General features: G+C 42.3%; 9 protein-coding genes across 9 annotated transcripts; 5 read left to right on the forward strand and 4 right to left on the reverse strand.

The window, feature by feature from the left end:
* Positions 1 to 1,136: 1,136 nt before the first annotated feature.
* On the reverse strand, positions 1,137 to 2,336 carry DI09_36p90 (uncharacterized protein; the record flags this gene model as incomplete). Its single annotated transcript, XM_013382388.1, has 4 exons — positions 1,137 to 1,699; positions 1,731 to 1,787; positions 1,813 to 1,966; positions 1,995 to 2,336. 4 exons carry the CDS (start codon positions 2,334 to 2,336, stop codon positions 1,137 to 1,139), a joined length of 1,116 nt encoding a protein of 371 aa, XP_013237842.1.
* A 1,287-nt stretch (positions 2,337 to 3,623) lies between these two features.
* Positions 3,624 to 4,439, forward strand: DI09_36p100 (uncharacterized protein; the record flags this gene model as incomplete). Its single annotated transcript, XM_013382372.1, has 1 exon — positions 3,624 to 4,439. One exon carries the CDS (start codon positions 3,624 to 3,626, stop codon positions 4,437 to 4,439), a length of 816 nt encoding a protein of 271 aa, XP_013237826.1.
* A 395-nt stretch (positions 4,440 to 4,834) lies between these two features.
* On the forward strand, positions 4,835 to 5,662 carry DI09_36p110 (uncharacterized protein; the record flags this gene model as incomplete). The annotated part of the gene is made up of 2 exons (XM_013382373.1): positions 4,835 to 5,058; positions 5,281 to 5,662. The coding sequence occupies 2 exons, from the start codon at positions 4,835 to 4,837 to the stop codon at positions 5,660 to 5,662; spliced, it is 606 nt and encodes a 201-aa protein (XP_013237827.1).
* Positions 5,663 to 5,779: 117 nt separating this feature from the next.
* Positions 5,780 to 6,424, forward strand: DI09_36p120 (RAN-like GTP binding protein; the record flags this gene model as incomplete). Its single annotated transcript, XM_013382374.1, has 1 exon — positions 5,780 to 6,424. The coding sequence occupies one exon, from the start codon at positions 5,780 to 5,782 to the stop codon at positions 6,422 to 6,424; it is 645 nt and encodes a 214-aa protein (XP_013237828.1).
* Positions 6,425 to 6,591: 167 nt separating this feature from the next.
* On the reverse strand, positions 6,592 to 10,080 carry DI09_36p130 (putative phosphatidylinositol transfer protein Sec14; the record flags this gene model as incomplete). Its single annotated transcript, XM_013382375.1, has 1 exon — positions 6,592 to 10,080. The coding sequence occupies one exon, from the start codon at positions 10,078 to 10,080 to the stop codon at positions 6,592 to 6,594; it is 3,489 nt and encodes a 1,162-aa protein (XP_013237829.1).
* A 146-nt stretch (positions 10,081 to 10,226) lies between these two features.
* On the reverse strand, positions 10,227 to 11,444 carry DI09_36p140 (lipase; the record flags this gene model as incomplete). Its single annotated transcript, XM_013382376.1, has 1 exon — positions 10,227 to 11,444. One exon carries the CDS (start codon positions 11,442 to 11,444, stop codon positions 10,227 to 10,229), a length of 1,218 nt encoding a protein of 405 aa, XP_013237830.1.
* Positions 11,445 to 11,625: 181 nt separating this feature from the next.
* DI09_36p150 (uncharacterized protein) lies at positions 11,626 to 13,831 on the forward strand (the record flags this gene model as incomplete). The annotated part of the gene is made up of 7 exons (XM_013382377.1): positions 11,626 to 11,775; positions 11,856 to 11,952; positions 12,004 to 12,331; positions 12,462 to 12,486; positions 12,529 to 12,807; positions 12,862 to 13,066; positions 13,248 to 13,831. The coding sequence occupies 7 exons, from the start codon at positions 11,626 to 11,628 to the stop codon at positions 13,829 to 13,831; spliced, it is 1,668 nt and encodes a 555-aa protein (XP_013237831.1).
* A 45-nt stretch (positions 13,832 to 13,876) lies between these two features.
* Positions 13,877 to 16,363, forward strand: DI09_36p160 (uncharacterized protein; the record flags this gene model as incomplete). Its single annotated transcript, XM_013382378.1, has 1 exon — positions 13,877 to 16,363. The coding sequence occupies one exon, from the start codon at positions 13,877 to 13,879 to the stop codon at positions 16,361 to 16,363; it is 2,487 nt and encodes an 828-aa protein (XP_013237832.1).
* A 1,312-nt stretch (positions 16,364 to 17,675) lies between these two features.
* On the reverse strand, positions 17,676 to 18,479 carry DI09_36p170 (uncharacterized protein; the record flags this gene model as incomplete). Its single annotated transcript, XM_013382379.1, has 1 exon — positions 17,676 to 18,479. One exon carries the CDS (start codon positions 18,477 to 18,479, stop codon positions 17,676 to 17,678), a length of 804 nt encoding a protein of 267 aa, XP_013237833.1.
* Positions 18,480 to 19,829: the final 1,350 nt, after the last annotated feature.

Consider the following 19,829-nt stretch of genomic DNA (forward strand, 5'->3'; position numbering starts at 1 on the left):
AGCCAATAATGACAGCTATGTTTTCTCAAAAAAGAATGGAAAATCTCCACGAAAATTAAGCGGGGAGGTACACGAAACTTTCACCGCTTGAAGGAAGGGCTCAATAAGCTACGAAGCGACAATTAGATTCAAAGCTTCGATGGCAAGGTTATCTGCAGGCATTAAAATAAACAATGCATCGAGCGAGTAACACTCGACGAGCAGATAGAAAATCTAGCGCAAAGACTCGCGAATAAATCCAACAAATAAAGAGGCCAATGTTCCCCCATTAGTGGATTCGGTGCAAAGCGGACGAGGACGGCCACAAGAAAGAGTTGCACCAAATCTTCTGATCGTTAGAGACTTCATCTGCAAGCTTGAAATGCGAGGCTTTAGGCCAAAATGTTTTATTGGACAGGGTATTTAAATCCGGACATCTCTTTTGAGTCCTTGGATGATAGAAACGAGATCATTGTGGATTTTTTGTATCCGCCAGATGTGATTTGATTATTACGTCACTTAATTCTAGTTGGTCGGAACTGGCCATCTTCCTCTTCATGTGTGGATGGAAATTCCTTCGGCCGTTGCTGATATTCAATGAACTGCCTTCCCAATTTGCCAGAAAGTTTCTGCACTTTATCAGCCGTATTCAGCTTCAAGAAATGAGAACGGTCTTTGTAAACAAAAAAATATCGATTGCCCGAATCTTTGCAAAAACCGATTGAAGAATGGTTCCGCCCTATAAAATTTGGCGCGTCCAGAGAATATTCTTTACCTCAAATAAGGTTCAAAGTACGACTTTGCTATTCAAATCGTGAATCTCCAAATTCCTGGCCGAGCATCTGCTCAAAGTCAGCATCTATTTTATCAGAAAATGTCTCGAGGTCATGAGGGTAAATTCTGCATGCCTTCTCAGTGTTTTCATCCGGTATATTTATTAAGGAGCTCGGTGCGATAAACATACACAATCCGATACTGGAAATGGATATCTTTTCATAAAAGGCTTCTTCCAAATGGTGCGAAGACTAGTTTTAGTTATCAGGCACCATCCTGATCTCAATGCTCCGGCTGATGATCTTTAAGCGGTAATGACAATAGTTGGCATCTGATGCCCCCTCCCATGAAGCGTCGTAGAATTCGAATTTCAAATGAAAATTTTATATATTCCAAGTGCAGTCCTCTGGTAATAGAAAGCATTCCTTGCCCCCAGGCAACGCCTTTATCCCAAGACCCCTTGAAGCAAACCCCCTCCAAAGGGAACATCTGAACAGTTGTTTGTACCTTAGCTTTTCAGCTGCCAGAATTGCATCTCGGGCATCCACAAATGTTGGCCAACAAGGCTGTAGCTTCATTCCTTCGATCAGCAATCCGAGCATTATGTCATTTGGCCCCTTAGGCTGAGATTTCTTCCCATCATCCCAAAATGGATTGTGGGCAGTAAACTGACAATCTTCGATGAGAGACCAATAGACGTCATATAGGGTTTGAGCCCATACTTCCCCTATGGCATGAATGCCCCGCATCTCTTTTCGGATTGAAGAGTAGGTTATCGAGTCTATGAAAGAGCAGGACAACTTACTATTCATGCCGTATGGATGTGTCCTTATGCCTTTGATGTTGGAGGATGTTTCTCCGTTTGAATATTCTCCGATTCCGAATGAAGCATCCCTAGGTGTGCTGCCATTTATTCGAAGCAAGATGGAAAAAAAATCTCCCCAACCTTAAACAATAAGCCTTGACCCCAAATTTACCTTCTCCCATACCCCCTGCTTCTCCAAACGATAAACAGTCTGCATTAGAGGGGCCACCTAAATCAATATGACTTTGGCCCACCTGTGAGTCTGGACGTGAGGCCATGCACATATTCATGAACTATAATGCAGCTTTCCAGGCCGCCATCGCGTGCTGGTCTATTTTTGGACCATAGAAACAATCTCATGCGCCCATGTTGGCCGTCAGGCGGCGACATAAAACTGGCATTGCTATCCTAGAAAAAGATCAAGGCGTCAGCATACCCCAGAACCATCTTGGACGTCCGCAATGATGGCGTCAAATCCCTTTCCGCCGCGTAAAAAGTTTTTGTTTTGAAAGTTTCCAGCAGGCTCGTCAAATCCATACGTGTATAGTATGTCATGGAGGAGATTGATCCAATAAAATACATTTGAAATCGAAGAGTTTACATACGAATATGGGTCGCTCCAATCAGAAATGGGATAGATAAAGGCGGATTCCGGTGAAACTGGCCGTTTATTGGAAACCCAATAATCGCTACCAAAATGATTTTCTTGGGCAAAAACATTATTTCCGATGGTCGAGTTTGTCGAATGGCCCTTCTTATCGATGGAATTCCATCCCATTGGAGATKCCGTTCTTGAAAAATGGGCCTGAACATGTGGTAGGCGGCCCTTCAGAGGGACTATCAATTCCAAGTGGGTAAACCAAATATTTTGAGTTACTTTGCTCTGGCGAAAAGTGCGAAAGGCCGGAATCGGAAGAAAAAGTGAACGATTTTAACCAGTTGTTGAGGGAGAGGATCAGAGGCTTACCAGAACCCTTTTGAATAGTCACAATTCCAACAATGACATCGAGGCTATCGCCAATGGTAATTTCGAATTTCCACGTAGGCAAAAGGGCATCCTGGGATGCATGGTAAAACCAAGATGCAGTGGCTCTTATTGGAAATTTATAAAAGGAATGATTTCCAAGGCCAAGCGTATATTCCACAGAGGAGAGCTGAATATGCTGCAATTCATCGATGTCAATCAGAGGAAACTTTAAAAATGAAACCAGCTTTCCAAGGCATTTTGAGACAGAAATATTGAAAGAATCAGCCTTAGATGTGAAGCAATAAATGCTCGAACTATATGCAACGATGCTTACATTTAAAGCCATCGAAGGAAGCCGTTGCGGTGCCGAGAAATGAGCACTAAACAAAGCATTTAAAACAGGTTTTCCCAAATGAAGTTGGCGAAGATATACATGAGAAAGCGAATCACCCTCCGACTTGTATGAATCTGTCACTTCAAAGCTTATTGTGGCATCTATAACACGGGTAGTGTTATAGCACCTGGAGCAAATGGCTTTTGCGGCGTTGATAGCCATATCTTCGATTGAAAAATCGGCCGAAACATCGGCAAACTGATGTAGGGGCACACAATTATCAGATTTCTTGTTTTCTTGAGAAAAAGTCCAAAATAACCGCGCATGCGGATGGTAATAATGGCTAATGCCAATGGAGACCGGAAATAGCGCATGACAAAGAGACGAGCAAAGTTCGGCCGCCAACAAGAATGTCAAGAGCAAATGCATAAATGAACAAAGAGTACGGCCTGGATTTGACAGAGATCAATCCAAGATGGGAATTTTTGATGAGCGGCATTGATCGATCAGTCTTGGAAATTTTCGGTCAACCATACAATGTGACCCTCTTTCTAATTGTTTAAAATCGGGGTTGTTAAAATTTCAACATCCAAAGTTCAACGTTCAACATTCAAAGTTCAACATTCAACATTCAAAGTTCAACATTCAACATTCAAAGTTCAACATTCAAAGTTCAACATTCAAAGTTCAAAGTTCATCTATTGGCATTTAAATTATTCAAGTTTGCAATAAAATTTCAAAGAATTTTTGCATTTTACAACAGAATGAAGATAGGCTCGTCATCATATTTCGTTTTGGCAACTCTTATCATCTTTGCTCTTCTTTTCAATCCCACAACTGCCGGTAGCGATTCATTGGATGAAGACTTTCTCATTGATTCCTTTTTCCCTACATTTTCCAGGGAGGATCTCCATCATTATGCAAATGCATCGACTATAGAGATGCTTGATAGACATGGACTCAACATCTTGGTCGAAAATTTTGCCTCCATCTTTCACCTATTTGACAAGACGGCATCTTTGTCCCATCATCTTTCTGACGAAGATAACTTTAACATTTTAAACGATATTCTCGATAGCGTGAAGAGATCATTTATCATGACCGTCAACGAGATTCTAAATTCACGAAATGCTCCCGTAGGCGTGATAACGCCATCTTCAATGTCCAATTTTCTTACTAGACAAGAGGTTCACTTTAAGGAGCTCTTACAAAAGAAGACTCCACAAAATATTGATCCCCAACTGTGGGAAGCATTTTTTACTCGACTTCCGTTGGCCTTTGATTCGGTAAAGCAACTTTATAGAATGGCATTTGAAAACCTTCCGACCCCGCTGCAATTTTCATGGACACAACTTCAGTTTATTTCTCCATTTCTGGAGTTTATCCCATCCACCAATTTGCTAAGCCATTCTCAATTCGAGTGGTTTTTACTGATGCCTGCAAATACAAAGAAGCTTCTACACGACTTTATAGCATTGGTCTTTTCAATGGAGCGTTCACACTTGACAAAGGCGGTTTTTGACCTTATAAAAATGTATGATTGGCAAAAACTCATGAAGCCCGACCATGCCGAACTTTAATAAAATTTTCTTATATCACTCACTGGCCATTTATTTATCAACCAATTGATCAAGGATCAAAATCTTGACACATCCCCGTGTGAAGATCATAATGTTTGATTTGTAAATTCTGCAGCAATGTAATCGTTATAATGCGAGAGGCCCATTGACCTATCAAATCGGTTCTGGGTGGCTTCAATGCAATCTGCGCCGCGCCGCCGCACCCCCACTCAACACTGGTCCAATCTGACCTCAAGGTGCATTATGATTTGAAACGTTCAACTTGAATGCCTATTTAAATTTAAAATGTTTTAAAATCTGCCCAATAGCGATTGCAATTTGCAAAACAATTCTTCATCACCAACCTCCCGCAGAATTTATACTTTGCTTGCGCTTTGCCATATTACATTGAATCAATGAAAAAGTTGATATTTACCCTTTTTGCGCTTTTCGCCTTGGTATGTTCGCTAAAGTCCGAGGTGGATTTTAAAATCGCCTTCGATGAGACTAGTGATTCTCCTGCTGCCCATCAAGAGCCAATCCTATCAACCAAATATGCACCGTTGGAAGCCATCAATATCAGTGACGAAAACTTTGAGAAAACCTTTCTCGGCGCTAGAGATGAATATTTAGTTGTTGTGTAAGAAAATCCCCATGTTTATCAATTGTAGCTCTACGGAACGGTGCTCTGCATGCCAAAGATTTTCACCCGAGCTCAAGGCATTTATAAAAGCAGGAACTTCATCAGTAAAAGTGGCAAAGATAGATATTTCTGAAGCTCCAGCAACTACCGCTCGTCTTTTAGTATTCAGAATCCCTACAATATTCCAGTACCATTATTTTTCACTTATCATCCTTATAGTTATGTCAATGGATCCTTCTATGTTCTTGATTCTCATTTTAATGAGATGAATCTTACGCGCCACTTTAAAAACAATGAATGGAAAACGATGGAACCACGTCCAGAGTATCTAGCTCCATTCTCGCCTGCTGGAAAGGCTATTTCCATGCTTGCAACTAGCGCCAATAAGGCCATTTCGCTAATCGAAGATATGAAGAAAGAATATTCATCGACCACCGTTTATGGCATATTGCTCGCAATTCCCATTATTCTTCTGTTCATGATTCTTCTTCTCACTAAAAAGACCAAAAATGCCCCAACATCATCCACTTCGGTTCCCAGTCGAAATAAATTTGCCAACAGCACCTCCTCGCCAGAACCTACACTCAAAAAGAATCAATGATGAAGCGGAAAAATAAAATTTTATAAATTCAATTTAAACTTTGTCAAATTTAAGAATCTGAGTAGACTCTGTTCATCGAACCAGAATTTTTTCATCCATCCTATTTCATTGCCGAACATGAGTGATCACCACAACATGCCTCACTTCAAGCTCGTTCTTATTGGAGACGGATCCACAGGAAAGACTACCTTTGTTAAACGCCATATTTCTGGTGAATTTGATAAAGTGTACGTGGCCACTGTGGGCGTCGAAGTCCATCCACTGGTGTTCCATACCAATTGCGGCCCGATTTGTTTTGACACATGGGACACTGCCGGACAGGAAAAGTTTGGGGGTCTCCGCGACGGATACTATATCCAAGGTCAATGTGGCATCATTATGTTTGACGTTACCTCGCGAATCACTTACAAGAATGTTCCGAACTGGCATCGCGATTTGATACGTGTCTGCGAAAACATCCCGATTGTTTTGTGTGGAAATAAGGTCGACATCAAGGACAGAAAAGTGAAGCCCAAGTCCATCACTTTTCATAGAAAGAAAAACCTTCAGTATTATGACATTAGTGCCAAGTCTAACTATAACTTTGAAAAGCCCTTTGTGTGGCTGGCCCGCAAGCTTACTGGAAATCCGCAGCTTGAGCTAGTGCAGGCACCTGCTCTCCTTCCTGCAGAACAAACTGTAGATCTAGATTTGATGAAACAATATCAACAAGATTTGGAAATCGCCAAGACCATGCCTATTCCAGATGATGATGAGTTCTAATAAATCATAATATATAACGCGTTAACTTGACCCGATCAAATGCAACTTTTCCTTGATGTCTGTTTAAGGTTTTGATTTTATACGCCGGTGGTGGTTAATTCTCAGATGCAGCGCAACCGCTGTTAACCCCCGATGGGAGCCAAGAAATTAAAGATAAATTGTTAATTTTATTGCGAGCGTATGCGTTCGTGAAGGGGACGGGAATCTAGTTCAAGATCTGTGAATGAAATTTTTGTTTTTGAAGAAACTGAGATGCGAATGTTGGGAGTTGGGCCGTTTAAAGAGGACGATTCAGAATATTGGCTGCTTTCAGCGTCAGAATGGTCATTGGGACTCAATACAAGGGGAGCTGTTTGAGGATACTCTGGCTGTACATTAGGGTCTGAAAATCTGCTAGTGGTGTTGTGGCTCCGTTCGCTGTTAACAGAATGACTTTGATCCGCAGTACTTGAGCCGCTAAAATAGGTCAAAATCGAGATGGGGCGGTTCCATTTAAGCCTGCGTTTCGATTTTGTTTTGCGTTTCAAAATGTGACATTCTAACAATTTATCAACCATAGAGAGAGGCATAAAGCTCAACAGCCGTTTGAAGAAAACTTTTTTGTGCCATTTTGCAGACGAATAAGATGACAACGCAGTATCCTCGATATACTTAAAGTAGGGAAGCAACGAATTGTCGATCTCTACGACCTGCGAAGATGGCGAGTGGGGAAATTTGGGCAAAATTCTAGGCTCCAGTGCGCGGGATGCAATCAAGTGCAAACGGGTAAGAAACTCTTCATCTGATAACCCTTCGAAGATGAGAACAAGCGGACATTCCGGTGTGATGTGGAGAGGAGATAGCAATACCAAAAACAAGCTATCGATTGGATCGTCATCAGAAATAGAACCCAGCCAATGCCGCGGGTCGTGAGCAGACACTTTCTGACAATTATTCGGATTGACCAGATATCTATGCCTTTTTAATAGGCAAGATCTAATGTCAGATTGAGAGAATATGAAGCCGCCAATATCATATGCGCACCGGATAGACGAAGATGCCAATATGAACTGTTGATGTAAAAGAAGAGTAAAAAAGATATTCACCCAAAAGGAGATCTTTTCTTTAGAATTCCACATGAATTGGGAAATCATTCCACTTGGGTTGTAGAATGAAATAAGATCAATATGCCTCAAAAGAGAAAGGCTCTTGAAAAACTTTTCTTTTGCCTTTTGCCTCTCAGAAGCATCTTTGTCAATTATATTGTCCGCAGAATCAGGAGCTGATGTGGTTGAATCCGAAAAATTCTTATCAGCGTATATATGCATAGAATCGCTATTAGCGCTGGTGCCATTATCAGCATCCGCATCGTCACTGTGATCGCTGTCGGGAATGTTTAGCTCGGTGAAAATTTTCGGCAATTGAGATTGGCCGCCCAGCATCAGAATTAGAGAATTCAAAAGCTCTGCAGAAAGAAGAACAGGATTTAAGCTCCTTTTATTGGGGGGTGTGAAATAGGGGTTTTTAGGCCTATTAATGACAACAGCCATTCGAAAAGGTTTTCCAAGTATATAGGGAGGAAAGGAACATACGCCAGATTCATCATCTTTCTTTTCATCTTCACTTGGATATGGCCTAAAAAGATCACAAATGGGTGATTTTGAAAGGCGTTTTTCGCTATTACTGAAACCATCCCGATGGAATTTCCCACCCAAGCTGGTGAATCCTGACATCCATGCATCTGCACAGGATGATTTTTTAAAGCCAATGACCAACTGACAGGTAGTACCATTTGAATTAATACCAGAATTAAGTGTTGATGAGGAGATATCCAACTTGCAAGAATAAAGAACCTGAAAAATTCCACCAGGAAATATTTGATCGAGCTCCGAATGTATGATTTTGTAAGCTGAAATTGTTGTTCCACCAAGGGGTATTGCCAATTCAATTGAAAATCTACCTGCCTCTTGAGCAGCAGAAAGGAATAGAAATGGAATTGATTCTGCAAAGCTAAAAAACCATTCTCTCCAAAGCCGGGTTGTAGTGGCTAAGGAAATGACCCCTGCAATGGGAAGAGATCGGGGGAATGAAGAACCGCGTTCGTGGGATGCCTTCAAACGCATTGATCCGAGATCAAAGGAGGGGGGTCTGGTGGTGATAATCTCATCATCGATGCATAGAAACGAAAACAGCTTTCTGGTCAACTTTCTTTGCAGTTGTGGCTCGTGCAAAACGCTAATTAGGTCATGTGCAAACTTTGACAATAGACCGTCTGCGAATACACGAGCATATTCCAACTGAAATTGCTTCGTTTGCGACGTCATAAAGTCCTTGTGCAAAAAAATATCAAAAGTTTCGAGGGTAGAATATTTCCAGTTGGAAATGTTGAACTCGGTCAGAAAATCGGTACCATCATCTGGAGATCGCTTTAAAATGTACTTGACCTTGGACCAAAAATGAATGAAAGAGCGTATACTTTTTGTCACCCACAAGGTTGAATCTCCGTCTTCAATTTTGATAACAAGTAAATTCAATAGCTTTGGTGGGAAATGATTGACCGGGGGAGGCGGAGGAACACGGCTTTTATAAACGGCAACACTACGAGAGAAGGGCACCTTGATAGAGAATGTGTTGGTCTTTTTTGTATCAGATTGTTCATTTGATAGCTGAGTAAGTCGCACGAGACCAGCAGAAAGCTCGCCATCTGAAGATTGCCCGTGTAGATGTTTGCACAGTAAATTAAAAATGTCTTTCCGAAACCCATCGGCCTCCAAAAGCTTTGGCGATATGGCCGAACTATCGGCCAAAGCGGCCGCAATCATCATTCCAGAAGCTCCAGGAACCGCCTGTTTGAACTTGCTTGAATAAATAGCCAAAATGGGCTCAATGACATCGATAAAAAAAGTGAAAATAAAAACCAACAAAACAGAAATGATCGAAAAGGAATAAAGACTTAAATATTCGAAAAGGAAATGATCAGTCACTGCAATAAGTATCAGAAGAATGACGGCTGGAGTTGACCTTAACAGCATGTTTACTTGAAACTTTTTCTTGTAGCGAGAAAGATTTAAAGAGATGCCCTTGCGCTCAGCAAGCATTTCCAATATGAATTTTGTATCAATGTACTTGCCTTTGGACATGTTTCTTTGGTAATTTTTCATGGCAATTTTTTCTATCTGCCCAGAAAAGGGCACGAGCCCCGGCAGCTTCAGTGTAGCTCGTTGATAGAAACGACAATACTTTCCGTTTTGGTAGTCCACGACTTGTTTCTCCATATTCCACGGCTCCATAATGACATTTTCATGGATCTCCAAGCGTCCAATAAGAAATTCGTTTGTCGTATTTAGACGAAAGCTCCGCTTTTTTCTATCAAGCAGCATTTCCTGGATAAAATTAAATGTGGAGAGGGAAAAGGCCTTTTTGATGGCCTGAGGAACGTCGATATTGAGCAAACAACGCCTGATGGTGCGCTCTTTGTATTCATCCTTCTCCTCAGACAGAATAAACGAATCTGCCATAACCGTGATGCGAGGATGCTTGGGAAACCTGCGCATGTAGGCCTCGATACAATCTTCCCAAGAATACTCCAGAATATAGGTATTTCGGGCGCGTGCCTTGGAGTCTGGAAGATCGATCGGTGTTACAAGCGGTTCAGAATCTTTTGGGTTAAACACCATTCTTATTCTGGGTACGATGGAAGTCGGAGGCAATTAGTAAGTTTCCATGAAGCATCAACTGTCATCTGATTGGATACTCTGAAACCATTTTGAAATTAGCTTTAAATTGAAGATTATAAAGTTTAATTTCAATTAACGAATATTGTCTACAAGAATGCCCAGGAGCCGCAATCAATGCAGTCTTCCTGGGTCACAAATTCAGGCAAGGGAAGCATGTCAATGCTTGCAATGATAGAAGAAAGCTTATGAGCTTGAATGTCGGAAAAAGAGTCACCGCTAACGGATGCAAGTTTGAAAACCTTCCCCAAATGACATTTGGTCTCCAAAGCATAGCCGGCAAGGTAACATGGAGAAAAAATGCCCATGCAGTCTCCATTTGGAATAGGATCTGCAGAATTATAAAAATGAAACACTGGAAGGTCCTCCATTTTTGAAAGACCCTCTTCATTGAGAAGCCCAAGACGCGAAGCAAAAAGACGCTCACCAGGAGACGCAAATGCAATGGCCGGTGTTCCTGGGAAGGCAGCCCCGAGAAGAGCGGCCAGAGCGCCACCAGTAGAATATCCAGTTACCCAAATAACAGCCTCAGGGAATTCCTTCAACAGCTGCTTGTAAATCCGAACTGCTTGATGATAGTAAACAGGCGGGATATGTTTGTGGGCTGAAGAATCTTGTTGTAGATCGCGAGCCTGGGAAGCATATAGGTCCTGGTTTCTTTTGGAAAATGGATTCGATCTTAGTTCTTGTGCGTAATCAGAGAGACATCTCTTGTTGCAAGACGAGCCTGAAACAAAACACGGACAAACGGGGGTCCAAGTAAAATCAACCCGAGCACAGCAGCAAGAGAACATGAGATTGTTATTGAACTTATCGGCTTCAATTGAAACATCCGAAGATGTATGATACGGAACATTCGCATCGATGGAGAAGACCACAAGCTTCCGGGAGGGATTTGTATACACATACCCACGAATGGCTTGCTCGTCCCACTCTTCTTCGGACTCATCAAATGGGTCAAGGGGAATATCGGCATTTGCCCTTGAAAGAAATGAGTTTGAGGCCATTTTCGCAAGGGACTTGATGGTCTCCTTGTCATCTACAGCCGGCATTTTCGTATGCCGAGCTGCCGCCGATTGATTAGCTTTAACAAAAAAGGAAAGATTGAGATCCTCGTGCAATCCTATTTCAAGGGGAAAGTTGATACCCTGAAGTTCGTTGTCCTCTGTTTCCAGAAAGCTGTAAGCTTTGAAGTAATTGAGTCCCTCATATTGGGTCAGATTGAAGGTGAAGTTGCTATTTAGATACGGGGGAAGTCCATCATCATGCTCGCGCAGAGAGGGCCCTTTATCGATTAAAGACGCCATATAGTAGTAGATCCATGCCAAGAAAGATATTAACATTGGAAACTTTGAGTTGATTGTTACGTGTGCTGGCTATTTATGCTTGTTGATCATCTGTTTATACTGTTGCAAGATCATGATTATCAGAACTAAAAGCAACAATTAAATTTAATGAACAATTAAAGTGGGCATTTTATTAAATTTAATGAACAGGACCGGGTTTATCCGCTACGCTCAGCAGCATCTTCTCAATAGCATGAAATATTATCTTTCCATGCGGGATTATGGCTCTTTGCTGCTTGTTCTTGAAAAGTCCCTTTATCTTTTTGTCGTTTACCCTGAAGAGCTGAGCAAGGTAGGTTTATGCCCCGTGTCGAGCTTTAGATCATGTTTTCCATAATTGACTCCATCCCTTTGTATAACAACCAAGTGAAGATATTTTTGCTGCAACTTTTTGTTACCGACAAGCCCAGAGTAACATATAGCCACATTTTCATCAATAGCGAGTGGTCTATTTGGCAGAGTGTCTTAGGTATCTTTCTAGGTTCCAAATGTATCAGGAAGCCTATGACCTTTTGACAAGGTTTTGCATCATATCTTTTTACCTGCAGCCATTTGGTGCAAAAGCCATATTTGGAGATGCAGATCTTCCACGGCTTTGCCGGATTTTTTGCTTTGAGGATTTGGGAGAGGCTTTCAGCCGAAAATACAGACGGACATCCCAAGGCCAACAATAGTGGCATTCTCTCTTCCCTTTTTGTATTTCAGTCGCATGGGCCGGCCAAGTATCGAAAGCGAGCTGTGGATCATTACAGTGCCTACTTGCGGATCGTTAACAAGAAGGCGAAAGAATCCCCTTTAATGAAATTCTTCCGCTCATCCCCGTTTGTGGAATATGAAAATGTTTTTCTGTATGATTGCGATTTGCTAAATTTGATTCACTCGTCTGCAAACGAAAACTGCGCAGGATCCCCCTGATCCAATTGGTTGATCATTTTATCTTTCAGGACACCTGTTTAATTTTACGATGGTTGAAATAAGGCTGGCAATTGTTGGATACTCTGGAGTCGGCAAATCCTCGCTGGTTTGTGACCGCAATAACACATAGGCGCAACGATATTTGAATAACTTGTTTTCGGCCGAATATGCGCCGACCATTGAGGATGGCCATTACATCCATTTTGAGCATTTGGGCAAGATATTCAATATCGAAATCATCGACACTGCCGGTGATGATCGCTTGCAGCGAACACGAGACCTGGCCATGCGAAGAGCACAGGCCTACTTGATTGTCTATTCAGTCGACTCGGTCTATTCTTTCCAATATGCCTATCAGCTCTACCACAAGCTGCTGAATATAAAGGGACATACATCAGCAGGCCCGAAGGTATGAGCAGCAGATTTCGTAATGTAGTTTGATGCCATTCTGCTCGGAAACAAGATAGACCTCGTCAACGATCATTTGATCACGCGCGAAAAAGGCGAGGCCCTGGCATCTCTTTTGAAAATTCAATTTATGGAAGTATCTGCAAGGACCAATGCAAAAGTAAGGGCTGCCTTTGAGAGCATCATTGCTCTTTCTGCCTCGAAAAGGCTATCCGTCGATACTCTGGATGATAAAAAACATCAGGGAAGAGCAAGACGATGTGAGATACTTTGATTGTAACCTGAAGGCACCACCCCACCCGTTAGGGGTATTAGCCTACATGTCCTTTGAAGAGTGCCGACAAATAAAGTTTACATGTCAACTGGTTAACCCAGCATCGTCAATTTAAGTTTCGGCTTTAAACTTGCAATAGCAGTGATCAACTGATTCTGCATTGATAGCCATTAAGATTTGGCGTAATTTTTCAATTCTAGCAATGGCCCAAAGCCCAATTTATACCAGTGAAATGAAGCAAGTGGACAAAGCCACGAAAACACTGGACCATATTTTGATTTCAGTCGATGATTCGGAGCCGTCGTCTTATGCCCTAGAATGGGTGCTTGGCAACATCATCAACCCTCAAAAACACATCGTCTACCTGTTGAGCGTCGCCAAAATCAACCCGCAGGCATCGATGATATACTCTGCAGGTGTTGGCGGTGGCATCCCTTGGACCATGCTGGAAGAAATCAACCGAGAGTCTCTTGATGAGGCAAAAAGATGCGTCTTGACCCATCATGAGGCAATTAAGAAGGTCTATTCGCAGCTGGAGGTGCATTCTTTGGTCGGTCAGGGAGACCCGAGAGACGAGATCGTCGATGCCGTGTCGAGGATACATGCTGATCTGCTTGTTCTTGGCTCCAGGGGTCTTGGAGCGCTCAAAAGGGCATTTCTCGGATCCACCGGGGACTATTGTACGCACCATGCGCCCTGTTCGGTTCTCATTGTCAAGAAACAGCCAAAAGAAGCAATGGAGGGTCAATAGCCAAAAATAAAAGTTACCTTTTGAAATTCAAAAATAAATTAAAACATGCATTTCTCGACCAAGCCGCTTGAGCTTCTCCCGCGTTTCTATTCTGGATCTGGGCCCAGCGCACTTTCCCCGGACGGATCGATTCTGTATTCATGTTCCCTCTCTACGGAAAATGTACCAAAAATACATGCAACGCTGATCCACGAAGGCGTGGATTCTGTTAGCTCTTTCACCATCGAGCCTAATGCTTATGCAGACGGTGCAGAAAGTGATGATGTCCCAATAGCAATGGCCGCTGCAGATGGGCTTCTTTTTATTTCGTTTCGAATTTCCAACATGCTTAACGTGTACAAGGTTTCTTCTGATCAAAACATTTCGGTCTCCCTTCATCAGAGCATGGTTCCACATTCAAATAACAATCCCGTCATTGGAATGCTGCTGGTCAGGCAAGATTTGCTGCTTACATCGTCTACGGACAAGACGATTCGTTTGTGGCATGTGAGCTCTGGCACACTTACTCTGGTCAACTCTATTCGCCCCGATAGCGTTAGTGTCGGAATGGATTGCTTATCAAATGGAGAGATCCTTGCCACTATTTCGGTCGAGGGAGCCATTCGTCTTTGGAGCCTTTCTACGTGCAAGCCAATCACTGCACCGCTCGTTTCAAGCGAAGTGGCCGGAGATTCGATTGCTGGGTCTGCATGCTTTGCTGTGAAATTCTTTGTCGTTGCATATCGTTCAGGGATTCTTGTAATTTGGGACCTGATGTCAAAGTCTATCGTCCGGAAGCTAGGGTTACCTAGCAGCCTAGTCCAGAATGAAATTACTACGGTTGCCTCGACTTCCCATCAATCTCGAGAAGCTTGGATTGGCACATCTTCTTTGGGAATTTTCCGCTTAACCTCAGATCTGCAACTCGTTTCATCTCAAGAACTATCTATAAGATGTAACAAGCTGCTTTTCATTAAGAAAAAAATGGAGGCTGAGGTCAACTGTAGCAATGTGGAAACCCAAAATGGCATCTGCAGCGACGCACAGCTGAAGCGGCTTCGGGCCGTTGCACTTGGACTGCCAACTCTGCCTTTGATTTCGGTATTTGATTTGGAGGATTATGAAAAGACTCCGATTTTGGCGATGACCACGATTGGTGATCCCGGTGAAGTTACCGACCTGGCTTCGGTCGGAAATTGCTTTATCTTTGCTAGCGATTCGGGTGCTCTTGTCGGAATTAGAGAGGGAAAGGGGTGGCCCATCTTATCTTCCAAGATCGAAGATTCGCCCATTCTATCTCTCTCACAAGGGATAAATGGACGCATAGTTTCTGGCTCAAAGAATGGCACCATTTCGCTATGGCGGGTCCATGACAAAAGTCAACAACCCATTGGTGGGACTTTACAAATTTCTCTACAAGATAGCGTAAATGTCGGCAAAAATGTGGCAATTTCTGGAGTCGCTCTAACACCAAATGACAATATCTTTTCCATTGGCTCAGATGGAATGATCCGTCAATGGAGCATCGAATCTACAAAAATAACCTCAGATTCGGCAATTCTGGGCCATGCTGGCGCTACAATAACGTCCATTGCTGCGTGCAAACACATGGGATCTAATCTCTTGATTACGGGCTCCCAAGATAAGGAAGCAAAGGTGTGGGATGCCTCGGGAGTTTGTCCTGTCCTCAAGCACACACTCACAGGACATACACGAAGCATATGGAGCGTCGCCATTGGCGCAAATACTCTTCGTGCTGCAGTTGCTTTCACTGCTTCTGCAGATATGACCATTAGAGTCTGGAATGCCGATACAGGTGCTGCTCTTTCCGTTTTGGGTGGTCCGAGTGTAGATGGCAGCCACACAGGCAGCATCCTTCGTGTTGCCATCTTTCCACCCTTTGGCGATCAAGATGAAAGCACCCATATCGCTTCATGTGGTGCTGATGGGCTTGCAAAAGTCTGGAACTGGCGGTCGAGAGCATGTGAATCGACTATTGAAACGAAAGAGTTTTGTTCTCAAAAGTTGTGGTCGCTCCTTATCCATCCGCAAGATGGCCGTTCTATTCTTGCAGGTCCTGGACTTATCTTTTCTGAGATATCTGCAGAAGTGGGCGCCAGGGAACATACTGCACGAACAATACAGATGGAGGCCGAGCAGGCACTTAGGAATGCCATTTCTTTGGGAGCAATAGATGATGCGGTCCGTTTGGCGCTTGAAAATAGTCAGCCTTTAAGGCTGCTTGCTCTGCTAAGGCAGTGTCCAAATGCCATCGATCCCCTGATTAAAACTCTTCCCTTGGAGCGACAAAAAAAGCTACTTGGATGGACCAGCGAATGGATTACTGCGCGTCCATCAGATGCTGCCCTTTGCCAGCATCTGCTTGCGCTAATGCTGAATCAATTTCCTCCGGCTCTTCTGCTGGAAGAAGAAAAGAAGATTTCCTCGATGCTTCCCTACTGTAAGCGGCTTTGGGAACGCTTTGATGACGGGTTGATCTCTTTGGGTGCTCTGGATGCACTTCTTTGCTCTATGACCGCAGGCTTGCAATAAACTAATTTATTTCATCAGCTTTTCGCAATGTGTGCCGACTTTAGGCATTTATTGAGTAAAAGTACTCGCCGTTGAAGAGCGATTAGCCTCGCGCTTCAAGATGCGCAAACTTGGCTTTCTTGGCGAACCAGCTTCGTAAGATGTTTACCGTGGGGGTTTCAAAAGAAGCCTTTAGTGGCCGCTTGGTGCCAAGGTAACTATCCATTTGTAAAACGGTATCGACCCATGGCCTCACCAAAGGGATCTTCGCTAAAAGTGATTTTTCTACGTTACACAAATTCTTGCCTTCCTTTACTTTTAACATTGCAGGTGTTCAATTCGATGAGTAATGAATCGATTTTTTACTATCGACTATACTGAACCATAACGAAAGCTTATCAGAAATTGCGGAATTCTTGTTGGTATTCTTTTTATCAGAAAGAACGACGTTGTTGGTTGTGGTGAAAGAGCTATCAGAAGTTGAAAAGAATCCATATACTACGGTACTATTTCTGGCTAGATAAAGTTACATTAGGCCATTTCCACCTGCTAGATTTCTTCAGTCCCATTGCGCGTTGAGGGTTTTATTTCTTGTGATATAAACGGTAGCGTTGAGCATGAGTATATCAAGGTATTGGGCATAACAAAGCAAAGCCATAGGCGATTCACCATAACCTATACAGGTGGCAGCACCTAAATTGTAAGTTCCAACAAAGATGTTCGGGATAGCCAAATCAGTAGAAACATTCGCAGCTTTAGACGCGGAAGTAGTGCAATTTTGCCAAGACCAGGAACGTTAACAGCGACTTGAATGCCGTTACATACGAAAATGTTAACGTTCGTTTCATGTGTGCCAAGTGATCAGCTGATCTCGAAATTACGCCAGGTATTAGTACCAAAGCAGCAGTTGATTCTGGTTTGATAAGTTCCAGGCATGTATGAAAGGTCAAAAATACTAGATCCAATGTCTATGACATTTGTTGAGAAACTGCAAACAATTCCGCTAGAAAGACGGATAGCGGTGAGATTCGCAATCCCAAAAGAGGTCGACGGAATCCACGGGACATTAACTCCGTCCCACAAGCAACGGCCGTTACGTTCTGAATGACAGAAAAGTCAATTACACTCCCGACTGTGAAATCATTTGACACTCCAAAACTGAAAGAATTATTTACAGAATTTGGTAAAAGGCCGGAACAAGCGCTCCAAAGCCCGTTAAATTAAAGACACCGCTTTCGGTGTCATAAAGTACACAGCTTGAAACTACATTTACTGGGATTAATATTTTTATGAGGTAAAAAATATTAGGCAAGTCTGATCGATTTCATCAAGTTCAGCTGAAAGAAATGGTTGAATTTTGAAAGGGAGGTTTATGAGCTTCATCAGGTACATCGACAACCTCAGGCAGAATGTTGAACAAACCTGAAACTTCGCCAAAAAGGGTTTTGGTCGGATCATCATTAGCATAGCCGGTTATAAAGACTCCATAAATAGAGACAGGCATTGCTAGGGATGAAATATCTACAAAGGCCGATCCATTGTTTGTGATATTTGTAAAAGTGTAATTCAACTCAGTCACTTGATCAACAAAACTAATGTTCAAGATCGAGGAGGGTTCAGAGGCTTTACTGAACCAGGTAGTATCCCACTTGACTATAGCTTTGGTAGTGTTCACATTAACTTCTGATCCGTTTGTTTTTGGGTAAGAAACTCTGGGTGGAAAGCCTTGACAAGAAATGGAAGCTAATGATGAGATAGCGCTTCCATAGCTGTTTGAAACTTTTACTTGATAATAGGTGGATATATTTTTGGACAGCTTAAATGAAGATTCACCAATGTCACGAGCAATGTATGTTTTAATAGTTTCATTTTGCTTGCTGATAGTTATTGTAACATTGTCTGAAGAATTAAAGGGTTCCCACGAGAGATTCCACCAAGGCTCATGTTCATTATTACACGCAAATCTTGGAGTTATATTGAGAAATTTCAAGCTCATATTGCCTCTTATCAGCGAACCCAGTTGACTCTGGAATGAAGAAGACTCTGGATTTACTGAATTAGCATTCTCTCCAAATACAAGGCTAGTTGACAATAGGCCGAAAAGTAGAATTATCTTCCAAGACAGTATAGAAGCCATATGGGGCTGCCTATCGGTTGGCGTCTATTTATACATGGTCATGTTTATGATAAAGCAACGAATATCAGCAGCATAACATCAAACGCATAACATCAACAAAATAAAATCAAAAGCATAACATCAACAAAATAAAATCACCAACATTCAGGAGCGAATAAAAATTTTTAATTTAAAATAACCTGCCACTTGCAGTGGAGGAGGCATAAATAATTTCTTAATGGAATTGGCACATTATGCACGTCCCTAACCCTAACTAAGTTTAAATGTAGCCCCAATCGGGTACCTGAAATGCTTTGAGACACCTGTGTATTCCACTGTGTCCGGTTGTGATTGCTTATCTAAACACTTTGGTTTGGGATTGCAGCCCCAAACCCAGTAAATAATAAAGGTTGGATTTTTAAATATGAAGGGAAAAAACTAGTTTACATCCGCAATCAAATAACTTTCTTAACTTTAGTAACAATAAGAAGCTTGACTTCCAGAAGGTCAGACGTCTGGATGTATTTTCCATACCTGCAGACTGTATTGCCTCAACTTTAGGTGGATAGCTGATGTGTATACTGCGTATATGTAGCCTGTTGATTTTAGAATCATCGCTGTGGGTTATTTCGTTACAACGAACTTGATGGCAATAAAATGCATGCGCTACTTGAACCACATATTGAAAGGCTTATGCAGGTGCTCCCTATATCGATTCTAGCTATACAAAAACAGTAGAAGGTACTACTTCTGGAATTAATAATCGAATGTGAATCTATAAACTGTTTCTTACCTGAAAGGCGCCCAAAATTGTTGAATACCATCTGATAATCGAGATTTTTTAATCTTCACCCCGGGTTAAGTTAGTGCAGTTTTCTCTTTATAAATGAATGGGATAAATAAGAGGCTATTATGTACATGGCGGAGATATTTACACCCCGCTTTCGAATGTTTATGGCCTATTCAAACAGGCTCGTCACATCGTGGAAGGGAGTAAATCGGCAAAACTGCGCCTTAAAAAGGCCATGGAAATTTTTACCAAAAGATTGTTCCTATTATGAGTGCCGAAGTTCGCCTAAGGTCGAATGATTTTGTTGGTGGCGAGGTTTTTGCATATCTGCTTTAGCTTCCGGTTTAACGCATATAAGAACATGCACGGATTCCCCTAAAGATCTTAAAGCTTACCATAACCGGTCTTCTTGCACCGATGTGTTCAATTTCGAAGATGCCACTGTTGAGACCAACTTTATAATTCTTGCCGACAGATTGTCGATCGTCGAGGTATAAATTTTTAAAGGTTTTCATCAAGCCTACACGCCATCGCCTAAGCTTCACAAAATAAAAACCGCTATGAAAAAGGAGTATTGTGAC

This window comes from Mitosporidium daphniae (genome assembly GCF_000760515.2).
Source record: "Mitosporidium daphniae strain UGP3 chromosome Unknown contig-36, whole genome shotgun sequence".
In the NCBI taxonomy this organism is placed as follows: domain Eukaryota; kingdom Fungi; phylum Microsporidia; genus Mitosporidium; species Mitosporidium daphniae.